The sequence below is a fragment of the Taudactylus pleione genome, unplaced genomic scaffold (genome assembly GCF_031769625.1).
Source record: "Taudactylus pleione unplaced genomic scaffold, aTauple2 ptg000256l, whole genome shotgun sequence".
NCBI lineage: Eukaryota > Metazoa > Chordata > Amphibia > Anura > Myobatrachidae > Taudactylus > Taudactylus pleione.
In genome coordinates, this window is record NW_028284658.1 from 11795080 (window position 1) to 11819968 (window position 24889).

A 24889-nucleotide genomic window follows, 5' to 3' on the forward strand; every position below is an offset into this window, starting at 1 on the left:
ATGTCGGGAGCAATACTTGATCTTTATTTCCACTACAGCTGTGCTGACAGTAAACACTGCATAATGTATATTACTTCCATAGTTTATTATAACTGAAAATGTTGGATTTGGGGTTTAGTGGGCCTTTAAGCAAGCAAAAATAAACTTAATTTTAAAAAGCAAGCTAGTTTACATATATCATCCACTCTTGTAAGTAATAATGTATGTATAAGTTTCACAACATTAGATATTTGTTCTGAAGGTAGAAGGGAAAGTGTAAAAAATTGGAAGCCACATTTAACAGGTGAAACTCACTAAATAAAACAAGGTTTTGAGACAGGGGAGTATCTTCCTATTGGCCTGGATGGCCCTTGCCAGGGGCGCCTGCCGAGGGGAGGGGAGGGGGGGGGGGGTGGGGTGGGGTGGGGGGGTGACATCACTAGCACATGATCTCCTGTCTTCTCTGCTCTTAGCAGTGTCCCACAGTCAGCTGCAGCAAGGATCCCTGGTCTCCTTCTGTCTCCTCTGCTCTTGTCAGTGTTCCCCATTGATTGCTAGTATGTATTAGCCTTCTTATATGTCCCTTTATATCAGAAACATTTAAAATTAGGGAGAGTATATTTTTTTTATTTTTATTCCTAATATATCTCTTCCCCCACAATACCTAACACATATCAATCACCACTCACTAATTCCAATATGTCAACTGTGCAGGAAAAGAGTGCAAACACCACATCAATCGCAAAGCTTTATTCGCAAGGTGATTTGCATATATGCAAATTATCTTGCCCACAATGCATCTTGTTTGTTATTGATGCCCTCTTTTCCTGTGTTGTTGACATATAGAAATTAATAAACAGTGCTTTTCATGTAGTAAGTGTTATAACTGAAAAAAAAAAATATAAAATAATTATTTATATATATATATATATATATATATATATATATATATATATATATATATAAAGTCAGGTGCATAAATATTGGGACATTGACAGAATTTCATGTTTTGGCCTCTATTCACCACCACAATGGCTTTGAAATGAAACAAACGAGATGTGCTTTAACTGCAGACTTTCAGATTTAATTTGAGGGTAATTACATCCAAAACAGGTGAACAGTGTAGGAATTACTACGGTTTCTATATGTGCCTCCCACTTTTAAGGGGCCAAAAGTAATGGGACAAACTAAACAATCCTAAATCTAACTTTCACTTTTTAATACTTTGTTGCAAATCCTTTGCAGGCAATTACAGCCTGAAGTCTGGAACGCATAGACATCACCAGACGCTGGGTTTCATCCCTGGTGATGCTCTGCCAGGCCTCTACTGCAAATGTCTTCAATTCCTGCTTGTTCTTAGGGCATTTTCTCTTCAGTTTTGTCTTCATCAAGTGAAATGCATGCTCAATCGGATTTAGGTCAGGGGATTGACTTGGCCATTGCATTACATTCCACTTTTTAGCCTTAAAAAACTCTTTGGTTGCTTTTGCAGTATGCTTCGGGTCATTGTCCATCTGCACTGTGAAGCGCCGTCCTATGAGTTCTGAAGCATTTGACTGAATATGAGCATATAATATTGCCCGAAACACTTCAGAATTTTGTCATCATCATCATCATCATTTATTTATATGGCGCCACAAATGTTCCGCAGCGCCTTACAAAGCACATAAACAAGTTGTAGACAAGTGACTTACAGAACAATACAATACAGGACCAGGACATGGATAATATATATTGCTACATTAGTGACCATAACACCCAGATAAGCAGCAGAGCGCAAGCAGCCAAGTGTTAGGTGCCCTAGTGGTGAGTAAGAAGTAGATTAAACTAAAGTAGGGAGAAGTACAAGATGTTAGAGGGCCCTGCTCATAAGAGCTTACATTCTAAAAGGGGAGGGGAAGACAAACAGTGGTGACACAGATGGGGAGGAAGGTGTATGTATCAGGGAGTTAGAATGACAGCTGGAAGGCTTTGATGAAATAATGGGTCTTGAGAGCCCGTTTGAAGGATTGCAAAGAGGTGGAGAGTCTGATGGGGAGTGGGAGAGAGTTCCAGAGGTTGGGAGCAGTGCGGGCAAAATCTTGGAGGCGGGAGTGGGAGGAAGTAATCAGCTGACATGAAGGGCGGCGTGCATTAGTTGAACGAAGAGAGCGGAGAGGAGAGTGAAGGGAGATGAGATCAGAGATGTATATGGGTGAAGATTGGGTAAGGGCTTTGTAAGTGAGTGTGAGAACCTTAAATTGGGTTCTAAAAGGGAAGGGGAGCCAGTGGAGGGCTTGTAGGAGAGGGGAGGCAGATGTAGAGTGTTTGGAGAGGAATATAAGCCGTGCAGCAGCATTAAGGATAGACTGGAGAGGAGAGAGATTTGATTTGGGGAGGCCAGATAGGAGGAGGTTACAGTAGTCCAATCTGGAGATGACCAGTGAGTGTATGAGGGTTTTTGTAGCATCCTGGGTGAGATAGGGTCTGATCTTAGAAATATTTTTGAGATAAAAACCACAGGACTGTGAAAGGTTCTGGATATGTGGTTTGAAGGAGAGGGACGAGTCCAGGATAACTCCAAGAGAGCGCACTTTGGGGCTAGATGAGATAGTTATACCATCAATTGATAAAGAAATAGTGGGAAGTGAGGTTATGTGGGAGGGTGGGAAGACGATCAGCTCTGTCTTAGACATATTAAGTTTAAGAAATCGCTGGGACATCCAGGAAGAGATGGCAGAGAGACAGTTGGAGATACGAGTCAGAAGAGAGGGGGAGAGTTCAGGGGAGGAAATGTAGATTTGAGTATCATCAGCATAGAGTTGATAATGGAGGTCAAAAGTGCTGATGAGTTCACCTAGAGAGGAAGTATAGAGGGAGAATAGAAGAGGTCCAAGAACAGAACCTTGAGGAACACCTACTGTAAGAGGCTGTGGGGGGGAAGAGGAGTCATGAGAGGAAACTGAGAAAGATCGGTCAGAGAGGTAGGATGACAGCCAGGAGAGAGCAGTGTCACGTAGACCAAGGGAGTGAAGGATATGCAGCAGGAGAGGGTGGTCCACAGTGTCAAAAGCAGCAGAGAGATCAAGGAGAATGAGAAGAGAGTAGTGGCCCTTGGATTTGGCAGCAAGGAGGTCGTTGCTGACTTTTGTGAGGGCAGTTTCAGTTGAGTGGAGAGAACGGAAGCCGGACTGAAAAGGATCAAGGAGGGAGTGGGAGGAAAGAAAAGTGGTAAGGCATTTGTAGACAATCCGCTCAAGGAGTTTGGAGGCAAAATGGAGGAGAGAGATGGGTCGGTAGTTAGAAAGAAGGTTAGGATCAAGGGTAGGTTTTTTAAGAATGGGGGAGACAAGGGCATGCTTGAATGCAGAAGGAACAGTGCCTGATGAGAGGGAGAGGTTAATGAGGTGGGCAAGATGGGAGCAGGCAGAAAGAGAGAGGATGCGGAGGAGGCGGGAGGGGATAGGATCAAGGGGGGAGGTGGAAGAGGGGGGGGACCGGATGAGGGCCATGACTTCCTCTCCAGATACTGGGGAGAAGGATGCAAGAGTTGATAAAGTTGATTGGGAGGGGTGATCTGGGAAAGGAGGAGGTGGAGAGCTGGGGGACTGGTTGGATATGGTGTCCTGACGTATGGAATCAATTTTAGATGTAAAGTAGGTAGTAAAGTCAAGGGCAGAGAGCAAGGAGGGGAGACGAGGAGGGGGTGGGTGAAGGAGGGAGTTGAGAGTGGTGAAGAGACGCTGGGGATTAGAGGACTGAGAGGAGATGAGGATCTTGAAATATGAGTGTTTAGAGAGGGAGAGAGCAGCACTAGAGCTTCGTGAACACTTTTGCAGGTATCTGGTGCATTTGGAATGCCAGGGTTGAGGAGTAGATCTGCGAGTGTGAGTAGTGATCGCCGGAGCAACAGAGTCCATAGCAGAAGTAAGGGAGGCGTTGTATAGGGAAGTGGCTTGGTTAGGACAGGAGAGAGAGAGGATAGGTGAGAGAAGTAAGTCAAGCAGGGAAGAAAAGGAAACTGTGTCGATAGCATCAATGTTACGCTTAGTGATGGTGGCTTTTGGAGGTAGAGAAGGGGAAGGAGAGAGGGACAGGTTAAAAGAGAGAAGGTGATGGTCAGAAAGTGGGAAAGGGGAATTGGAGTGATCAGAAATATCACATCGGTGAGTGAAGACCAGATCAAGCAAATGGCCACTCACATGTGAGGGTGAGGAGGTCCATTGGGAGAGACCAAGTGAAGATGTGAGGGTAAGTAGTTTGGAGGCAGAGGATTCTGTGGGGATATCAATTGGAATATTGAAGTCACCTAGGATAATGGAGGGAAGGTCTGAGGAGAGAAAGTGAGGGAGCCAGGAAGCAAAGTTGTCAAGGAACTTGGAGGGAGGGCCAGGGGGACGGTAAATGACAGCTACTCTGAGGTGTACTGGGTGGAAGAGGCGTAAAGCATGGACTTCAAATGTAGAGAATGTAAGGGATGGTTCAGAGGGTATGGGTTGGTATGAGTAACCAGGGGATAGGAGGACCCCAACACCACCACCATGGCGACCCCCAGGGCATGGGGTGTGGGAAAAGGTGAGGCCCCCAGAGGAGAGAGCTGCAGGAGAAGTGGTGTCAGAGGGTAAAATCCAGGTTTCAGTAATGGCTAAGAGATTCAGGGAGTTGGAGATGAAAAGGTCATGGGTTGGGACCAGTTTATTACAGACTGACCTGGCATTCCAGAGGGCACAGGATAGAGGGACAGAGTTTGTTGTAGAGATTTGGATGAGATTATCAGGGTTGCTATAGCGTGGAGGTGAGATTAGTTTGGGGGACCGAGATGAATAGAGTGTAGCGATGGTGCGGTCTCCAGTGTTAGAAGGGGAGCCAGCAGAAGGTGGGCAGGAAGGGAGCTTAATGATATGTGGATGGATGTGGGGTGAAGTGACATGGAAAAGGGGGTGGGAGGAGGGATTAGCAGTGAGGTAGAAGGACCCCGGTGGAGTATAAGAGAATGAAAGTGGAGTAATGGGAGAAGATGGGGAGGAAGGTATACAGAGGAGAGGAGATAAGGGGAAGAGGAAGTGGAGGAGACAAGGGGGAAAGCATAAAGGTGGAAGCAAGGGGCAGGACAAAAGATTAGGTAGACACTGAGTGAAGGTGGGAGTTGAAGAAAACATGGTAATAGTAAGGGTGATGTGAATAAGGGAAGAAAAAGTTGAAAGTAGGAATGAAGAAAGAATGTAAGAGAGGGTGCAGATTTCCAGAAATGTAAGTAAGAGTACAGTGTGGGAAAAGTGTGTATTTAAAGCAAAAGTTTATTATTGAGTAAAGTAAAAGTGGAGATTTGGTGGGAGCAGAAGTTAAATAATAAAATATACAGTGGTTGGAGCTAGATGATATAAGACTTAGAAACAGAGCTAAGGTAAAAGTACATTATCATAGAGGTAAACCGACATAACACAGATAAGTATACATTAGTATTATATGTAAAGCACAGAGCCAGCAGCAATAGTAGGAAGGGAAGCACCAGGTTTATGCAGCCACCAGACAGGGAGTTCAGTGATGAAAGTCCTGGTTATGTATCCTCAGGAGCTAGTAGTATGGAAAATGTGAAATCACAATTGTTCATTCCACTTTGTCCAAGTAATGTTTGGCTTGCTGTTTGATTGTAGATCAGTGGGTTTCCCTCTGTTTCACTTCTGTGTAACGCTGATATAACGCCAATAATCGATTTAAAATTTAATTGGCACTTTTAAATCGGGCACTTATAAGATAGGGCACACCAGCCAAAGGCTAACCGGCCTTACTATGAACCTTACATAGGAGATCTGGCATGTGAGGCCACTGATTACTAACTACCCCCAAAACACTCCCACTAGTATTGCCAGCAATAAATTACCTTAAACAAACAAATAGCACATACCATTAAACTAGCATCTGGGTCTATATAACTAAAAGCTAACAAAGGACACAAAAACAAACAAACAAAAAAAAACTATATTCCAAACCATCAGCTACAGATAATATGCATTGATAAACTACTTAATTTAACATTACTGCTAAGTTAATTGTTCAGAGCAGTAGTCAAATACCTAGTACAGCTGAGGCAGGGACATACAATTACAATTGCAGCAAGAATATGCTGGGAGCAGTAGTCAAATACCTAGTACAGCTGAGGCAGGGACATCATCAATAAATACAAGGGAACCAGTTCCATTGGCAGCCATACATGCCCATGCCATGACACTACCACCACCATGCTTCACTGATGAGGTGGTATGTTTTGGATCATGAGCAGTTCCTTTCCTTCTCCATACTTTTCCCATCACTCTGGTACAAGTTGATCTTTGTCTCATCTGTCCATAGGATGTTGTTCCAGAACTGTAATGGCTTTATTAGATGTTGTTTGGCAAACTCTAATCTGGTCTTCCTGTTTTTGAGGCTCACCAATGGTTTACATCTTGTGGTGAACCCTCTATATTCACTCTTGTGAAGTCTTTTCTTGATTGTTGACTTTGACACATATAGACCTACCTCCTGGAGAGTGTTCTTGATTTGGCCAACTGTTGTGAAGGGGTTTTTCTTCACCAGGGAAATAATTCTTCTGTCATCCACCACAGTTGTTTTCCGTGGTCTTCCGGGTCTTTTGGTGTTGCTGAGCTCTCCGGTGCGTTCTTTCTTTTTAAGAATGTTCCAAACAGTTGATTTGGCCACACCTAATGTTTTTGCTATCTCTCTGATGGTTTTTTTTTTATTTTTCAGCCTAATGATGGCTTGCTTCACTGATAGTGACAGCTCTCTGGATCTCATATTGAGAGTCAACAGCAACTGATTCCAAATGCAAATGTCACACCTAGAATCAACTCCAGACCTTTTACCTGCTTAATTGATAATGAAATAACGAGGGAATAGCCCACACCTGTCCATGAAATAGCTTTTGAGTTGATAGTCCCATTACTTTTGGCCCCTTAAAAAGTGGGAGCACATATAGAAACCATTGTAATTCCTACACCATTCACCTGATTTGGATGTAATTACTCTCAAATTAAATCTGAAAGTCTGCAGTTAAAGCACATCTTGTTTGTTTCATTTCAAAGCCATTGTGGTGGTGAATAGATGCCAAATATATGAAAATTCTGTCAATGTCCCAATATTTATGCACCTGACTGTATATATATATATATATATATATATATATATATATATATATATATATTTATTTTGTCTCCCTATTTCTACAGGCATGTAAATTGAACTACCCCCAGTGTAAGTTTAACAAATTAGTATTTTCTTCAGTTTGGGGGAACTGGCTATGATCTTTATAGGTTGTGGCTAACCCCGTGTTGGGAATAAGACATGATCCATATGGACTGTCTTCATTCTTATGTGGGATGATATAAAAGATTCATGTGAGTTATCATCCCAGCAAATTAATGGTGGAGTGAAGGTATCAGTTGTTAAAAAGCATAATGCTGTATAGAAAGCCCAAATTGAATATATGTAAATTATGTTACCCACATGCATTTTGTTTGTTTTTGATTCACTGTTTTTAAGCTTTTCCTGTGTTTTTTTTGCGTAAAAAAAATGTATATATAGTGGTTTGCAATAGAGTAAGTTCTATAAAAGATATATATACAGTATTAAAAAGAGAAATAAAAATTATACTCTCCCTATTTCTTCACGTGTGTGAATTAAACTACCCCCAGTGTGTGTTTTTTTTTTTTAAGTAGAAGCAGTCATTGGAGGGGGGCGCCAGTCCCTTAGTTTGCCAGGGGCGCTTGGACCCCTAGATACACCCCTGTTTTGAGATAATGCATTGCCTTGAAACCACACTTGCAGTAATGCTATGGTACATATTTGTGCATTGTTTTTTTATATTACATTTTATTTTGCTCTTTAGCTTTATCAGACTTATTTGCACATTCTACATGTGATACACACACACAGTGAGAAAGCAGACATGTCTCTAGGCACATTGGCTCACTGATCTGTCTTGTCTCACCTGCACAGGAGCTGGTGCTGGTGGCATGGACTGGTCCAATGAGGTAAGGGCAGACATTGCAGAGAGTAGGACCTCATCATTCACCAAAACATTGCCTTGTACCAGAGTCTGGATAAGCGGTGAGGGTGGAACCGCAATATAAGTAGAGATCTGTTTGGAAGTTAAGGACATGCTTAGATCTGATATAAATTGTATATACAGATTTTATTATAATGTATAGAAACAAAACAGGTAATCATATGATATAATCAGATGCTTATATTCCCAGACACTACAACCCAATTGATATTTCTTCAGAGATTCCCACTAGTTTGCAGCAAAATATGAACCTTTATCCTTGGATTAAATATGTGATGTAAGCGGCCTCTATAATATATTAGTGTGGTGTCTGATCTGCCAATGTCCTGTATTTCCACTCCTCACATTCTCACTACCACTCTCTTCTCTACCAGCACCGCTACTTAGTTTTAATACTCCAACCAAACCCAACTTCTTTGCCCTTTTTTCTACCCACCTGCCTGTTAACTTGTGGTTGTTGCACGGAACTGACCGGAGGGGTATATACACTGTGATTGTCCAGGGAGACAGATGCCAGAGTTGGTGCGTTGCCATGACACTGCTCTCGCTTGTGAATCATGAAAGCTGGCAGAGAGTTGAACTGTTTTTTGCACTTCCCGCACAGAAAGACATCTTCATCGTCTGTAAGAGAAGTAACAATATAAAAGTTAGTCGGAATCACTTACGATTGTGCAATGAACCACTGTGGGATTGTATCTAGTATTTGTTACCACATCTTGCTGTGATTTCCTTGTAATTGTCAATTGTTATGTTTGACTGTAGATGACTGGTTCAACTGCTATTTAGCAGAGGTTATAAACCCCAACATGGTTTCCGATGTCACAAAAGGGAGACAGCAGCCTCTGTACACTTCATGTTTGTCTGTGAAAAGTATTGCTATCATATCAAGGGAGTTATGTAATCGGTTCCAAGTTCACAGTACCGGTGAGATTTCATCAACTTGGATGCTAAATTTAAAGTAGGGATGTGCAGGCTCGGATAGGTTCGAATTTTCCCTCCAAAAATCGGGTCTCAGAAAGAGGCAAAACGTCATTTTTCATGGACAAACATCATCATTCCTGGTCAAAAGTCCATGGAAGATGATGTTTGTCCATGAAAGATGATGTTTTGCCTCTATCTGAGACCCTATTTTTAGCGGGAAAAATCGGAACTTGGAGGGAAAATTCAAACCTATCCGAGCCTGCACATCCCTAATTTAAAGTGGCAATCAGTTATAAGATAAAACCAGCCTTATAGCTCATTACACTGGCAGAGTCCAACTCACTGAAATATCGCCATTCCATAATCTAGTATCTCATTACATACTCCTGCAAATGTTGATATATTATACACAGTAACTTAAATGAAAAAAAAAAATTTAAAGAAAATATTGTCTCTATTTGACATATGTTTAGTAATTCCATACATAAATAATATCTGTCATAAAGTAAAGATTAGTCCAAGAAATGTGCTTTTGTTTTATTTTTGTGACCCAGAAATATCTGTTCTGGGAGCTTCTGTGAATCACAGTAACAATGTTCTGCCTTTTTAGTTGTTTTAAATGCAGTTTTAGAGGGAAAAGGCAGCTGACAGTTGCAGCACAACTCTGTACCCTATAATTGTGGCTGTATATTACACTCACACTGGGCCTGATTCAGACCCGGTCGCAAGGCTGCATTCGCATGCAGCCTGCTGATGTTTGCAATCTGCGCATGCGTACAAGATGCAGTGCGTGTGCGCGAACCTGTCGCTGCAATCGGGAAGCGTTCGCTGCCAGTACACAGACGCTCTGCAAGCATGAGTGACAGGACGTGCCGTTTGTGGGTGGTGACAGGGGGTGGTTGATGGTAACCGAAGTGTGGTGATGCGAACGCAGGCGTATCTGTGCGCCTGAACGCTGTTTCAGGGGCGTGCATAATTAAGACGCATCGTCAGCGTACACGTCACATGGCTGAATTAAACACAGCAGCACTCGCAGTGCTTGCGGTAGGGTATGGTCAACCACAAGTGCTGCATATGAGTCCGATGTCAGCCGATGTTACAGATTGTTTAATACACTTCCTGGAGATGATATATGTTACTAAGGGAAAGTGGGTGTATTGTGTCAGGTTGTTCGGCATCTAAATTCATACCTCGATCGCACGGCAAAACTTAGTAGGCGTGCTAATGTCTTGCTAGCGATAGCGGCACTGGCATACGTTTATTGCCAACCTCTGTGTTTGAATGCAGCCTTGCGACTGGGTCTGAATCAAGCCCACAGTCCACTGCAAAAATGCCTCCAACATCAGTACTAAGCACATTCAGTTTCTCTTTTGTAACGGCTACATCATTACAGCTTCAGCTAATGTTGACAACCTGCAAACAAGCGCTACAGAAAAAGGAACACAAAATGGAGTTTTGAAGTGGAATCGTTTAAGATGGACCACAGTAGCAGTGTCGTTTACCTCCGAGCCACCAAACTAAACACTAGTGCCCTACAGGAAATTAGGTGTTGCTGTGTAACTCACAGGTGTTGTATTGCAAAATATGTATGTTTGAGTATAATGTACTTAATGGAAACCAATTGTCTGAATGTGGAATTATGTTTTCATTTTAAACTAATTAAAATATATTTTTTGTGCTTTCCTATTTGTTTTATGTTGACCATCATTTTGGCACCTATTGTTGACCAACTCTTTGTCAATAGCCTTGTTTAGGGCCACAGTGGCCCAAGTTCTCACGTTACTGAGGCCAATCTCAAATGTAAAGATACCAAAAACTAATGTCATACACTAATTTACACCCCCTCCACAGGCAGTAGACAGGCAATGTGCAAAAGAAAAGCATACCAATATATTATAGAAAATAGATATAATTATACACCAATACCTTTGAAAAACAATTTATGATTGCATTGGAACAGACATTACATCACCTGAATACTCTGGGTATATAGGCACTTAAAGTAGTAGCAGAATGCAAGATAATACACATTTATTAAAAAGGCAAATAAATTGTATCCCCAAGGGCCAAATTAAGGGCCACATGAGCCTAGGGCTGAAAATATTCAAAGGCCTATATTGAGGAGTTGAGGAGCTGTGACCAGTGCTGTGTGGGTGTGGCCAGTGCCACATGGGCATGTACACCCCCTACACTATCATCCACAATATCTCACATACATAAAAATCAAAAAATTGCAGAATTATGCGAAAAGAATAAAATTTTAATACTTATGATTATGGCCAACTGTTTGGCCAGCTAGGCAGCTGGTCATCATTATGCTGCCATAATAATGGGCCTTGTGAAGGACTGGAGCTGTAGCTCCTTACGCCCCATTGTTAATATGGCCCTGGTAACCTCTGGTACAACAACCCCAAGAACCAGCTAAGACCTACGTACAATAGAGACACATCCTCAGCAGTCCTGCCCACAACATGAAGGACCTAATGAAAGGTACTAGCTTTTATTGTAACTATTCTGATAATTGGAAACCAAAGATAAATAAATAAAATATCCATACCAAGTCCCTGGATGGATCCAGAACTGTTAACATTTTGAGCTGTGTGGTCCGACACACCGCCCTGACCATCCAGCAAGGACTGAACTGCTAGGACTGTCTGGTTGTCCATCCCTAGGAAAAAAGAAACAGGGTTCTCACGTAGTTTCCAGCACAGGTCTCTGGGAGTGGCAATGTTATATATGAGATACGTGTCACTGGTAGAGTTACACGCACATTTACACATGATATGTATGTCAGTGGTAGCATTACGCACACTTACACATGATAAGTATTACACTGGTAATATGTAGGACAATTTACACACACACTTGCACATGTAATGCATGTCCCTTGTAGAATTACACAAGTATTTCTTACTTATACAAGCACCACCCTGGACAGTGCTAAGTAAGTTCAGCACAGACAGTCAGGCCAACATTGGGTTTTTGGGTGACAGTGGGAGATTTAAAATCAGCTTGCGCTAAGTGCATGTGTGATTAGATTAGCACAGTGGTTCCCATGTCCAGTCCACAAGGGATGCAATCGGGAAGCCGGCTGAAATTATACCGACAGCCGGCTTCCCGCGGACAGCCGCGTGGCTAAGGTTTAGGGCTTTCGGGGGGACTTAGGGTTAGGCACCCCCCCCCCCGAGAGGTTAGGGTTAAGCTAGGGGGAGGGAGGGTTACGGTTAGGCACCCCCGGGGGAGGTTAGGAATAGGCACCCCTAAGGGGGGGTTAGGGTTAGGGGGGTAGGTTAGTTCATACTTACCTGGGGACGATCGGGATTTCCAGCGCTGTCAGGTTGCCGCTGCCGGGATCTGTTCCTCTGTCGGCCTGACGCTGCCGGGAATCGAACTGCTGGCCGTGCGGCCAGCGTTATTACATACCGATTCCAGTCCACAAGGACCACTAACAGCCTCACGGCTGAATTGTTGTTACTCCTAGATGTTTCCAATTCACAACAGCAGCATGCACAATTTACAGTTCTCAAATTTCTAGCAAGGCAGAAAGGTGGTCTTCTGTGTTAGTGCCATGTTGAAAATCACTGAACCTACAGTAAGACCCATTTCACTGCTAATGTTTGACTATGGAGACTTCATGGCTGCATAATTGATTTTATGTACAGGATAGCAATTTGTGACTGGAATGGGCAGTAATTAGAATGTGTGTCCACATATTTTTGGCCATGTAGGGGGTTATGTAATAGTATCAAAGTTTTCAGAAGCCAGTTTTGCTTTTTAAATGATTGCCGCTTTAGATCTGTAGCCAAGACTGCCATTGCTTCTGAAAACTCAGTTTCTAATACATAACCCCTGTAGTGTATTTCCCAGTACTTTTTATTAACTGTTATTTACATAGCAACTAAGGCTAGTATCCTATTAACAGCACTAAAGTAGCGCTGCTAATGGATCATCGCAGGGCTATCCAGTTAGCCCCGAACTGCCGCCCAATGGCGGCACTTATCGTGATTTATTTTTGGGACCTGATGTGTCCTGAAAAAATTTCCACGAAAAGCGCAATTTTTTCACCTCCGCAATGGTCCAATGGTAACATAGGTCCGTGAATTTATCACAGATCAAAACAATCTATTTTCTTGACAGTTACTTATTTAACATCAACATAATAAACAGCACTTTACAGAGACTATTTAATCATTTACATCAGTGGAGATTACAATATATACAGTGGTTGGCAAAAGTATACAACCCCCTAAAACGTTGACAGATTTGTCTTTATTACCAATGAGATTTAAACAGATTGTTACAGAAAGTATTATTATTGTGAACCATTAGGCACGTAAAGTAAATTTTCAAACTCATAATTCATTATTTTTCTGAAGATTTTTTTTCTTTTAAAAAAAAAATGGAAAAGGGTGTTTCCATAACTATTCAACTCCTGTACTGTGGAAGCTCCAGGTTTACACAGATAAAGATATTGCCCTAACAATTGTCTTTGAATTAGCCTCTACCTGTGTATCATTAAACAATCAGCTTTTTGTGGGGATAAACAACCCCCTAATTTAAAAAATGTTGGTCATACTGTGAATCTGAAGGAAAGCTGTGACAATGAAGCCCAAAGAGCATTCTAAGAAAATTTAAGTTAAAGCTATAGTTATAGACATGCACTAGTTAGGGAAGGACTACAAAATAATATACAAGTTTTTTGATATCCCGGTAATATCGCAGTGATCAATAGTGAGGAAATGAAAGCTGTGTCATACCACCCAAGCACTGCCTACACAAGGTTGTCCCTCAAAACAGATCAAAAAGGAGACTTGTGAGAGAAGCCATAGAGAGATCAAAAATCACCTTGAAGAAGCGACAGAGTTCAGTAGCTGAGAATGGAGTGAAGGTGAAGGTGTACCAGTCAATTATACCAAGAGCTCTGCATACAACTGGCTGGGCATGAAATCCCGGCGGCCCCCCAACACTCCCTTAGTGGTGCCTAACACTAACTTCCCCCCGGTGGTGCCTAACCCTAACCCTCCACCCAGGGGTGCCTAACTCTAATCTATCCGCTGGATCTGGTGACATATCGTGTAATGTGTACCCACCTTTAGGATGGACTGACATAGTGAATTAAAACCTGCAGGCTTGATCGGACTTTTGCACATAGTCCAGTGTGAACCAACAAGTAGGAAAGACTCTCTGGACGGGATGTAGTGAGTATACTGCCGGCTGACGAAATCCCGGTGCCGGAATGCCATTACCCGGCCAGAGGACCGGCACAGAATACCGACAGTAGATGACATGCTGATGTCGGAATCCTGATAGTCGGGATGCCGAACGTAAGTATAGAGGGGCTGTTTAGGACTTAGCCACGGGGAGCAGGGGGGGAAGAGTTGGGTTTAGGCTTCATGGGGGGGTTAGGGTTTAGGCTAGGGAAGGTTAGGGTTAGGTACTCCTGGGGGCGGGTTAGGGTTAGGCACCACTTGGGGGTTTAGGTTTAGGCACTAGCAGGGAGGGTTAGGGTGCGGGGTGAGGTGGGTTAGTGCTAGGGTGTAGGAACAGAGGGTTTGGGGTAGGGGGAGAAGCGGGGAGGCTTACTATACTTACCGTACCCTTGTCAGGATCCTGAGAATTGGGATGCCGCTGTCGTATATCTTGACAGCAGTCATCCCAACTGCCATTTCATACCCATTCCTCTCTGGACCATGATGGCTACTAAACCAAGGTACTGGAACCCACCAGCCTGTCCCTGGATCTCAGCTCCAGGCCTGAACCCCAGAACTGTGAAGCTGGAACCTTCAGCTAGGAACTTAGGGAACTGAACTAATGGGAACTCAGTGAACTGTGACCAGGCTGGAATCTGATAAATTGTGAACTTCCCAGGAACTCAGTCTGGGCAGTTGACATATGTTCCCTAATATAGGAACAGATCCAGGACCCACACCTCAGCACCCAGGGCTGACCCAACCACCAGAAACTCAGCACAGGCCTCAGCAGCCAATCCATGGAACCAGAAGTATAAACCACCACCATCAATAGTGCCACCGATGGTCCGATGGATACCGTCTGTCTCATAAACTGGTAATGATTACGATGTATACTTGCTGACAGGTAAGGCAGAAGCTGAGTGCTGATAGTACAGTTGGTAATGCAACTTGAGGAAAACTGCAATGAGCAGGTGAGAAGACAAAACTAGAAGTGCTATGAAACACGCTGTAATTGCTGAGCACTGGCAGGTAACTTGGTAATTGAGCAGGTTAAAGTAGTGATGACTGTAGACAGGACTATAGCCTACAGAAGGGTCTCAGAATACACGACAGAAATACTGGAATCCGGCTGTTTAACAGGAGCGCTGGCACTGAGTATAGGTAGCCGCACAGACTGACCAGGAGTCAGTGAACACATACACAATGAAGTGAGCATAGATGGTAGTGCTGCGGAAAGTTCAGGCTGGTAACTGGAGTGCTGGTCACAGGCAGGTAACAGAGACGCTGAACTCAGGTAGATAAAAGGAGCGCTGGTACTGACAGGTGACAAATATACTAGACTAAGGCTGTTTAACAAGAGCAGTGGAAAAGGCTAAATACTGGAGTGCTGTGTACAGGCAGGTGACAGAGGTACTGGATTCAGACTGATAAAAGGAGTGCTGCTACAGCGCTCCCCCGTATTCACCAAAACCAGCAACAGACTCTTTCTAGCAGGGGTGTAATGCCGCAGCCGTGGGACCCTAACCACTAGACAGCCCAGGCCGGGGATCCCTGGGGAGGTAGCGACCCCCCAATAAAGGGGTTCCCCCTCTCCAGTGCATCCCAGGCCTGGGCTGATAGCCCAGGGTTATCCCCAATACCCCTGGGTGGCGGGTGCCGGGTTGATTGTGTAAAAAATTAGATTAATTAATATTGTCTTTTACAATAGAACTAGAGGTCCCAGCAAGCCTCCCCCCACATGCTGGTACTTGGAGAACCAACAGTACCAGCATGCGGGGTATTAAGGGCATCTAGTTCACCTGCAAAATAAATATTAAAATAAAGACAAGACTCACACACTGTAAAAGTACAACTTTATTAAACTCACACATACTCAGCTACAATCCTTGTAGCCATTCATGTCCTCTTCTCCATGTAGGCATCCACGTCTTCAAAAAACAAAAAAACGACAATACCCGAGACACGGATATAAGTACCGTCCTCTAAGGATGATACTTCCTGTATGACAGCTCAGCCACGGCATATGCATTAGTTGAGCATTCATTGGCTGAGAGAGGAGAGCCTCCGCCTCTCTCAGCCAGTAAGCGGTTCCCACTATCGACTTCAATAGTGGGAACCGCTAGGTCTCCTTTAGTAACCTATTGGCTCAGAAAAGCCCAGTGCTGGATATGCATTTAGGGGGGGAAAACGTTTTTCTTTTATTTTACAATTAATAAGTTTATTCACACAGAAGCATTTATGAATCTCACTGATCTGTGCATGTTTCTGTGTAACTGGCACCTGGTCATTCTAAAATCACCAGCATGAAGCTGGTCTTTTATTTTGGGGATTTTGATTCAATTATGACATGGGCATCCAAACTTGAACAAGAAATCACTAGTCAGAATCGAAAAACATTTGATTTAGAAAAGGCTTACAAAATCAGTAAGCCTTGTGGTAAAAGTGGGATTTTGACAGTGATATCTACATTCGATTTCATTCAATTTCAGGTGAGCTAAATAAAAAGTAAAATCAAATTCAAAATTATACTTTGATAAATATACCCCCAAATCGAATTGAGAATCTGTGTCACTATTTGAAAATTTAAATCCACAAGCCTCATCCAACTAACCAAAACAACCTAGAGCAAATCGGCAAGGAAGAATGGGCAAAAATCATTCCCAAACATTGTTCAAACGTAGTAGAAACTCACCTCAACAGACTTATAGCTGTTATTGTAGCAATTGGACCAAGTACTGGTCTGCAGGAGTTTAATACTTATGCAAGCAGCATTTTTAACTTTTTTTTTTTTTAATCTGCAAAAAAATAATGAATTTTGAGTTTGAAAACTGGCTCTAAGGAGTCATTTTACTAAGAATCACGTTTGACCTCTATTCCCTGGCTTTTGTGAGTATTGGAGAACGAGGGATTTGCAGGGAAGTGGTTATTTATTAAAAGTATATAACAGTTGATGTCCATGTACTGTCTTTCTTTTAATATTTTTACGCGCGGACTACAGATACCAGCGGGTCCTTAATGGCCGGGCATACTGGCACTTGTGGTACAACAAGTGTCATCATGCCGGGGAAGACTTGCTGGGACTTATAAGCCACCTGTAAACTATAATATTGCTTAACTATTTACCATTAGCTACACACCAACCGTGCGGGGAATAGCCCTGGGCTTGTTGTCCCTCTGGACGCCACGCTGTGTGGCTTCCTGCTATAGCATTATATCCCGGTTGGTTCAGCCCGGTACTGGTCATTGGAAAATAGGGGGAACCCCATGCTGTTTTGTCCTCCGATTCCAATACCAGCCCAGGCTGGGAGTTCCGGGGCTAGTTATGGATTTTGAGAGGGGAATCTTCACACAATTTATTTTGTTTTTTTCACATTTAACCATTTTAAACATAACGAAGCATGCACAGATCAGCATTGCTTTTTTTTATATTCTGCTGCAATTTTTTTGCAGGTTCTATTAGGTTAACATACCCGATGGCTAGTAAATCCAGAGTGTCTATAGTTTCTATTGTTCTCTATATAAAATAATCTAGCCAATTGTCTATTACAAACTACTGTAAAGTCAGTTTTTTTTGCGATTTTCTGCCAGATTTGCCTTTAGTAAATGTCTAGATTGCAAATTTGCTGGAAAATTTCAAGAAAGTTGATAATGACATTTAGGGGATGGAATACATTAGCAAACCACTGTATTTTTTCAGAAGAAATTAAGCTACCAGTATCTATTTGGAGGGTGGGAAACCCCCACAAACATGAGGGAAAAACAAATGCCACACAGATTGGGACAATTTCACAATAGAACCCATGATTCCAGCACTGTGAGAATGCAATGCTAACTACTGTGTTGAGGGACAATACACCAGGTATGGTGATGGTAGCACATAGTGATAATGACTGAAAAAAAGAAAAGTTGGTGAACAAGTATAAAACATACGCATTATTATTATTCGAGTAAAGGAAATAAAAGAATTCAATGAAAGATATTCCAAAGGGTTGATTTAATTCACAGCAATGGCCATGGGTTGGTGACATTCGGACTGTTTCTCTGCCAACTTTAGGCCACCAACATCACAGTTTTTCCTTTGGACCCCATAGAGGTGTTTAGGGAAATATGTGGTATTGCTGCACTGTACTGAAGGGGCCCATACATCAGCAATCACAAAAAAATTTTTTTTTCCAGATTTAAAGCTTTCCCAATCCACCAATCTACGCTCAGACAAGATTTTAAGTGATTTACAAATCAATGACAGCAAATCATTGATATGCCAATCTTAAAAGATTCAACATATTACTAGTAACAATCGGCTGTTAGTCTCCATACACTACCAATCTACGACCACGATTGGTCGGTGAAACCTGATTTAGCGATTCTGATCAATTTTTGGTCAGAATCAGTGAAACCCATACATTGCAGATTTTTTGGGACAATCATCTGCAAAACACTAAATTGCCACGATTAATCGCATATGTATGGGAGCCTCAGTGATTTGGAGAACTGAATTGTCCTAAAGTGTCACATAATTATTTAGAGTGGAAAAAACAAGCACAAAAGCTTTGCCATCTGTCCTCTTGACTATTATGATAATCTGATTGAAGTAAAAAACTACTAGTGTGGAGTGCTGCCACTAGTAAAGGAATATAGTCACAATTCAATCTATATATTAATTTAATAATGAAAAAGATAAAATAAAACAAAATAAACACTAATAGTCAAATTACATTAATATGGAAACACGATAAATAATATGACCAATAAAAGAATTATAGTTCAATAAAAAAATGACTTATGCTGGGCATACACTATACAATTATATGTCAGATATCTGTCTGGTTGGAATTAAAACCTGGTAATGTATGGGAGCAAATGACAGACAATCATATGGTCTTAAACACTGGAAAATGGACAAAAAACAATTGTTCAAATTGGTTACATTTGTGTGTTTAAACCAATTTGTCTGAACAACCATTTTTGTCTGTTTTCCAGTCTTTGTGAGCAAATGATGTATGTCATTTGCACCTATACATTACCAGATTTTCATTCCAACCACCCAGATTGGACAGATATCTGACATATAATTGTTTAGTGTATACCCAGCATTAGCAGTGGGGCCCCAAGATCTTATCAATATCACATTAATACCAACTGAAACAAATGTGTCTCTACTTCAGCTGTTACAATTGTAACATAATGTCACACAATCACAGGATTGGATTTTACAATGAACCTTGTTTAGTGATGCACGATTATATGTTGGTAAATGGTTTTAGATGAAATATAGGTCCATGCATTAACCAATAAAGGTTTCTAACAGATTAACTGCCTCCAGTTTAAATAAGTTACTTTTATCCTACCCTCTCCCCGGCTCTGATAACCAGTTGGAATGGCAGTGTGACCACGGTCAGAATATAGTACTCTGGTCTCATACGTGGAACTGTCGGTGCGGCTATCAGTCAGACTACAGGTGGTTCATTAGGGCTCTTTACTATCTCATTCCAGAAGGATCATATAGTGTTTTAATTAAAAAGGCTGACATCGGTGTGAACGGCGTCGACTCTGGAATATCCTGGGTCGGCGCTGGCTAAATTCCGGGTCTGATCCGGTTTGGAACCCTGTTCAACCTCCAGGTCAGACCCGGAATTTAGGTATAAAAGCTGTATAATTGTATTGACTATACACAGAATCTAAAACCTCCCAGGCAATTTAGATAATTATGCCTAAAGTTACAAGAAGAAAGGAGGACATATAAGTTTCTTATGGAATCGTTCCAATCTAATTTCAGATTGAGAGGAATTAAGTACCTATTGAGGGAATTGTCCCTCACTTGGACAGTGAATCCATAAATTATACTGTATTATTATAAAGTAAGCTCGTAATGATCCTCTTCTAGAACGGATCACATAGCGTTAATATCGGTGGATCAGAGAGATGACACCTTAGTTACCATTGTTAGTAAAATAAATTAAATACGTTACATGACAAACCTTAATTGATTAATGGTATATAATTCTTCCATTGTTTAATACTACAATTTGTAATTTAAATACAGAATGTGATATTAGTGTGAGAAGAGAACACATATCATTTAAATTCTTACATCTAAACATTGAAATTTAAAAAAAGAAAAAAAGAAGAAAGAAGAAAAGAGAAAGAAACCCAGCTTAAATATCCTCTAAATACTAAGTGGAGACTCATTTGTTTCAATTGGTATTATTAATGCGATATTGATAAGATCCTGGGGCCCCATTTCTTTGACGTTTTTTATTGAACTATAATTCTCTTATTGGTCATATTATTTATTGTGTTTCCATATTGATGTAATTTGACTATTAGTGTTTATTTTATTTATGTTTTTCAATATTAAATTAATTAATATATAGATTCCTTTACAAGTGTCAGCGCTCCACACTAGAATAGTTTTTTCTCCCTGTTGGTAGAAGGTCAGCTCCACGGTGGTAGCAGCAGCACATGTGAAGGATTTTGAGGAATTGTTAACATACATATTTAGTATAGCACCTCCTATTTTTGTTTTTCTGTTATCTGATTGGAGTATACTGGTTTTGTTAGCCAATCAGATCATCCCAGTCAGCAGCAAGAAATGTGTGTAATGATCTTGTGGGGAGAATGTTATAGTTTTGTCTGTCCTACAAGAAATAACTTTAGGTAAAAAACGGTAATTCTTGATAAATAAAGTCCTTGTTTATTGTCCAGACAGGAGACAGTCGCAGGGACACCCAATTCTGACAGAGATTTGAGGACGCAGTCTCTTACACAAGTGATATACAAGGTGTAGCTATTAAATAATGAGACTGTACTTGTAAAAAATTAACCATTATACTGTGTGAGTGAAAAGGGAGTGGGGGGGGAACATTGAACTTTGACTATCCCAAAGCGATTTTGCAAGTTTCACCCCTTTCACACAGATAGTTTGCTGACACACAGCATTCAAAGAAGTTGTGTTTTTCCCGTGCGTCAAAAGAATGCTTAGTTAAAAAGTAGAGCAACATGATCCACGGCAGTGGATCATCTTGGAGGCAGGTCCCAGCCGTATTAGGCAACTTGGATGCTGCATCATGCTTTGATTCCTGTTCCCGCTGATGCATGCAGCTGGAACTCTATTTGTGTCTTTGCAGCTCATTACTGCATTCCAGCCTATCAGTTTGTGTGCAAAGCTCAGCTGCATACTATCCTGTGGATTAGGAAGGCTTTCTGCAAAGATTGCGCTGATTGGTCCCTGCTTCTGATAAAATACAGCCAGCCCTACACTTCCTGCCAGTGATATTGTCTGAGTTTTAGCCGGTCTTACCCCGTTCTGCAATTCCTGCGTGCTTTGATTATTCCTCCTGTGCCCTATGCCATCCTGCCTGATTAGAAGTTACCTGTGAGTCATCTTCTGTGATTCCATCTGCTCATGTCCTTGCTGTTGGGACATCCCGGAGCAGTGACTTCTGATGCTGGATTCTACCTCGCCTCTACCCGCGGCATTTCAATTAGTTAAATTGAACAAAATGCCCACCAAATCTTTCCGTATGCTAACCGAGGCTTACAGGGCAGATTGTATGTCATGTGCATGTGTGCTTGAGTGGCACATAAAAGATCTATGGGGGCAACTAAATTCAGCGTGAGTTGAATAGCGCCGGGAAGTTGGTCCCAGAGCTATTCAATTCAGCGCACTGTTTAGTCCAACTATTACAAGTTAAGTCTGGAAATGCTGGTTCTCGCGACGTAACTTGGGTGTTTAGTCATGAGAACCGGCATTCTCCAAATAAAGTTACGGCCACGTGGCTGTTAGCACCACGCTAAGCCGGAAAACAACCTCGTGGCCGACACTTTAGTCGGATTTCTCCTCACAAACTCAGGACGATGTGAGAAGAATCCTGTAATCAACCTAATAGCACTCTGAATTGAATAACTCTGGAACCAACTTCCCGGCCCTATTCAACTCCCACTGAATTGAATCACCCCCTTAGTGACGGTCGTGAGGATGTCAAAGGTGATAAATGTCCCAGGAGGCCTTGCACATCAAAAACAAATGAAAATATGGAAGCATTGATCGCCAACTCAGCATCCAAATGATAGCAGAAATGGTAAACATCGACAAAGTAACTGTTAGGCAAGTTTTGCATCAAGATCTTAACATTATAAAAGGCCAGAGTTGTGGAAGAATGGATTCATCCTCCATCAGGACAACGCATCAGCCCACTCGGCTCTCTGTGAAGCAGTTTTTGGCCGAGAAACAGATTGCAGTGCTAGAACACCCTCCATACTCTCCAAACCTAGTACTGTGTGGCTTCTTTCTTTTCCCTAAAGTCAAATCTGTACTCAAGGGAGCCTGTTTTGCATCAGTTACGCTGGGCATACACTATACAATTATCTGTCAGATATCTGTCCAATCTGGCTGGTTGGACCGAAAACCTGGTAATGTATGGGAGCAAATGACAGTTGTTCATATGGTCTTAAACACTGGAAAATGGACAAAAAATAATTGTTCAAATTGGCTAAATCTGTGTGTATAACCAATTTGTCTGAATGACCATTTTTGTCTGTTTTCCACTGTTTGTGAGCAAATGGTCGATAATAATGAGCTACAGCACGGCTTTGACCAATGGAAAATAAGAATGCAGCGGTGTGTGGATGCAGAAGGGGAGTGCAGAGGCAGGGGAACAGAGTTAAAATGTACTTAATATAATTAAACATAAATTATAGCATCAGTCTTGTTAGTTATTTAATGGTCACATCTCGTATGAAATAAACGCGCTGTAATCCCTAAATAAAAAGCTATCTCTGAAATGCTGTATATGAAATACCTTTTTATTTAAGGGAATACTGCTCAGGTTTGTTCTTAAGGCTAGGTACACACTGGAGCGACAGGCCCTCCTTCCGACATAGGGCGGTATTCAATTAGTTTTGCGTATGCAGAAGTTTCGCATGCTGGACTTTCCGCCTACATCGCGTGTTTTGGATGTGGAAACTTATTCGCCATATTCAATTTTAAACCATGCAAAAACTACAAGCCGCAAAGTCGGAACAGGCGGAAATTGTTGTAAGAAATGGGGAAATCAACCTGAACCCCCGTAAAAGTCGCACTAGCATTGGGGATCAATATAGATGTGCCCGAATAGCCCTAATATAGCTATTTGGGGTACTTAATTTGTTTCAATAGCTTCCTATTAGCGTCTTTGTACAAGTGGTGAAGAATGGCATTAAGCAGTATTTTTGGGTGAAAATAAGTAGTCCTGGCAAATTTGGGGTACCTGTAAATGGGTACTAGCATATTTTAAGGTCTCTAAAGTTAAGTTTTAATAAAAGTGAAATTCCTCCCTCATACAAGCGCCTGCAATCCCAAAAACATTTGGCCCCTTCTTAGAGCACCCCCAGAACCTTATTTCGCTAGTTTTTGAAGTTGTCCCTCCACTTTGTGCTTTTTTGCCCCCAAAATGAAAGTATTTTTTTGAGATGTTCTTAAGTTTTTTCTGGTAATTTTTGGACGCAGTTGTCCTTTTGGGGGGTTTTTCCCAAGGGTTCTGAGTGGTTTCCCCACCTTTGCACCTCAAAATATAAAAACTCCACTTTTCTCCTGTTATTCAGGGGCAAATCTTTTTCGCCTATTACATTGCATTGACTTTCCGCATATGCGAAACCCGGCTGGAATTGAATACAGAGATAAGTTTCCGCCACGCGAAGAGCCCCGATCCGCGATGCTTTTCCGCAGATCTCGGCTTTTCGCGTCTAATTGAATACGGCCCATAGAATGAATGCCTGCGGCTGTGCTGCCGGCCGCCGGAGAGAGAGAGGGGCCCCCTTCTCTCTTAAAACATCCCTCTGCGGATATATCTGTTATTTCTAAATAATCTAATTGTGTTTGGTTAGCACCACGCCTGGGTTAATCGTTGTTAATATCTGCTTTAAATGATGCTGGCTCTTTTGCTGCATATGCAATAAAATAATATTTACTACATCATATAGAAATGGTAGGGCAGGCTCTGATCATGGTAGTTATCATTTTGCTGTAGTTAATGGAGCACATTTTATTAAAGTTTGTGTTTTGTCTATATTTGACCTCATTGCGTGCTTACAGTATATGCAGCAAAATGCTTCTAGTACCCAACAGCGTGATGTGACGAGACTGAGGTGATTAGATATGATTAGGATGTCCAACGTTGCTGTTCCAGTTCTCTAGTCTTCCACCCTCCTCCCCCACAGCCACAATACAGCCAGCTTTTCCCGGAAGCCTTTCCCCCTCTGCTAGACCTAACACAGCCTCTGTGTCCCTCCTCCAGCCCTCTGTCTGATCACAGCTGCTGCTGACAAGGGGAGCACCACGCCACACACACCTTACTGTGAGGGCAGGCAGTCACCCTTATATATGCACACATAACATTCATTCCTTTTATGCTTTTACCTTCAAATGCCTCAAATATTGCTTGCGCCATCTTGCAGGCTGCAGATGTCCTATGAGCAGCATTATGGGAAATGTGCAGTGGTGTAATCCAGCGAATGACCAGCAGAAGGCGCCAGATACCAATAGATGTGGTTATTGTGCCCTGTTAACACTTTACACTAGTATACATACTGAAATCATATGACTGTCCCGGGATACCTATATAGACGTAAACAAGGAGTATATTGACTTAAGTGTTTAGAACAAAGTCGTGATCTGAATTATACCGACAGTGCACATATATATGTTGGTGGGATATTAAGGACGTTATAATAATGTATACATCATCTAATACACTATTGTCCCTTGTTTTAGTTTTTT

The 24889-nt window shown here is 41.9% G+C and overlaps 1 protein-coding gene across 2 annotated transcripts in view; it reads right to left on the bottom strand.

Moving 5' to 3' along the window:
• The window catches only part of ZNF341 (zinc finger protein 341), a 63834-nt gene extending 39170 nt beyond the window's left edge, over positions 1 to 24664 (bottom strand). Inside the window, exons 1-4 of one of the 2 annotated variants that reach the window (XM_088480803.1) lie at positions 24530 to 24664; positions 11499 to 11609; positions 8493 to 8641; positions 7943 to 8092 (exon numbers count right to left, since the gene is read on the bottom strand). In XM_088480803.1, the coding sequence (XP_088336929.1) occupies positions 7943 to 8092; positions 8493 to 8641; positions 11499 to 11609; positions 24530 to 24560 (441 nt within the window). In that variant the 5' untranslated portion in view covers positions 24561 to 24664. Of the gene's footprint in view, positions 1 to 7942; positions 8093 to 8456; positions 8642 to 11498; positions 11610 to 24529 lie in introns of both variants that reach the window. The other variant, XM_088480804.1, reaches the window with a different exon arrangement.
• Positions 24665 to 24889: the final 225 nt, after the last annotated feature.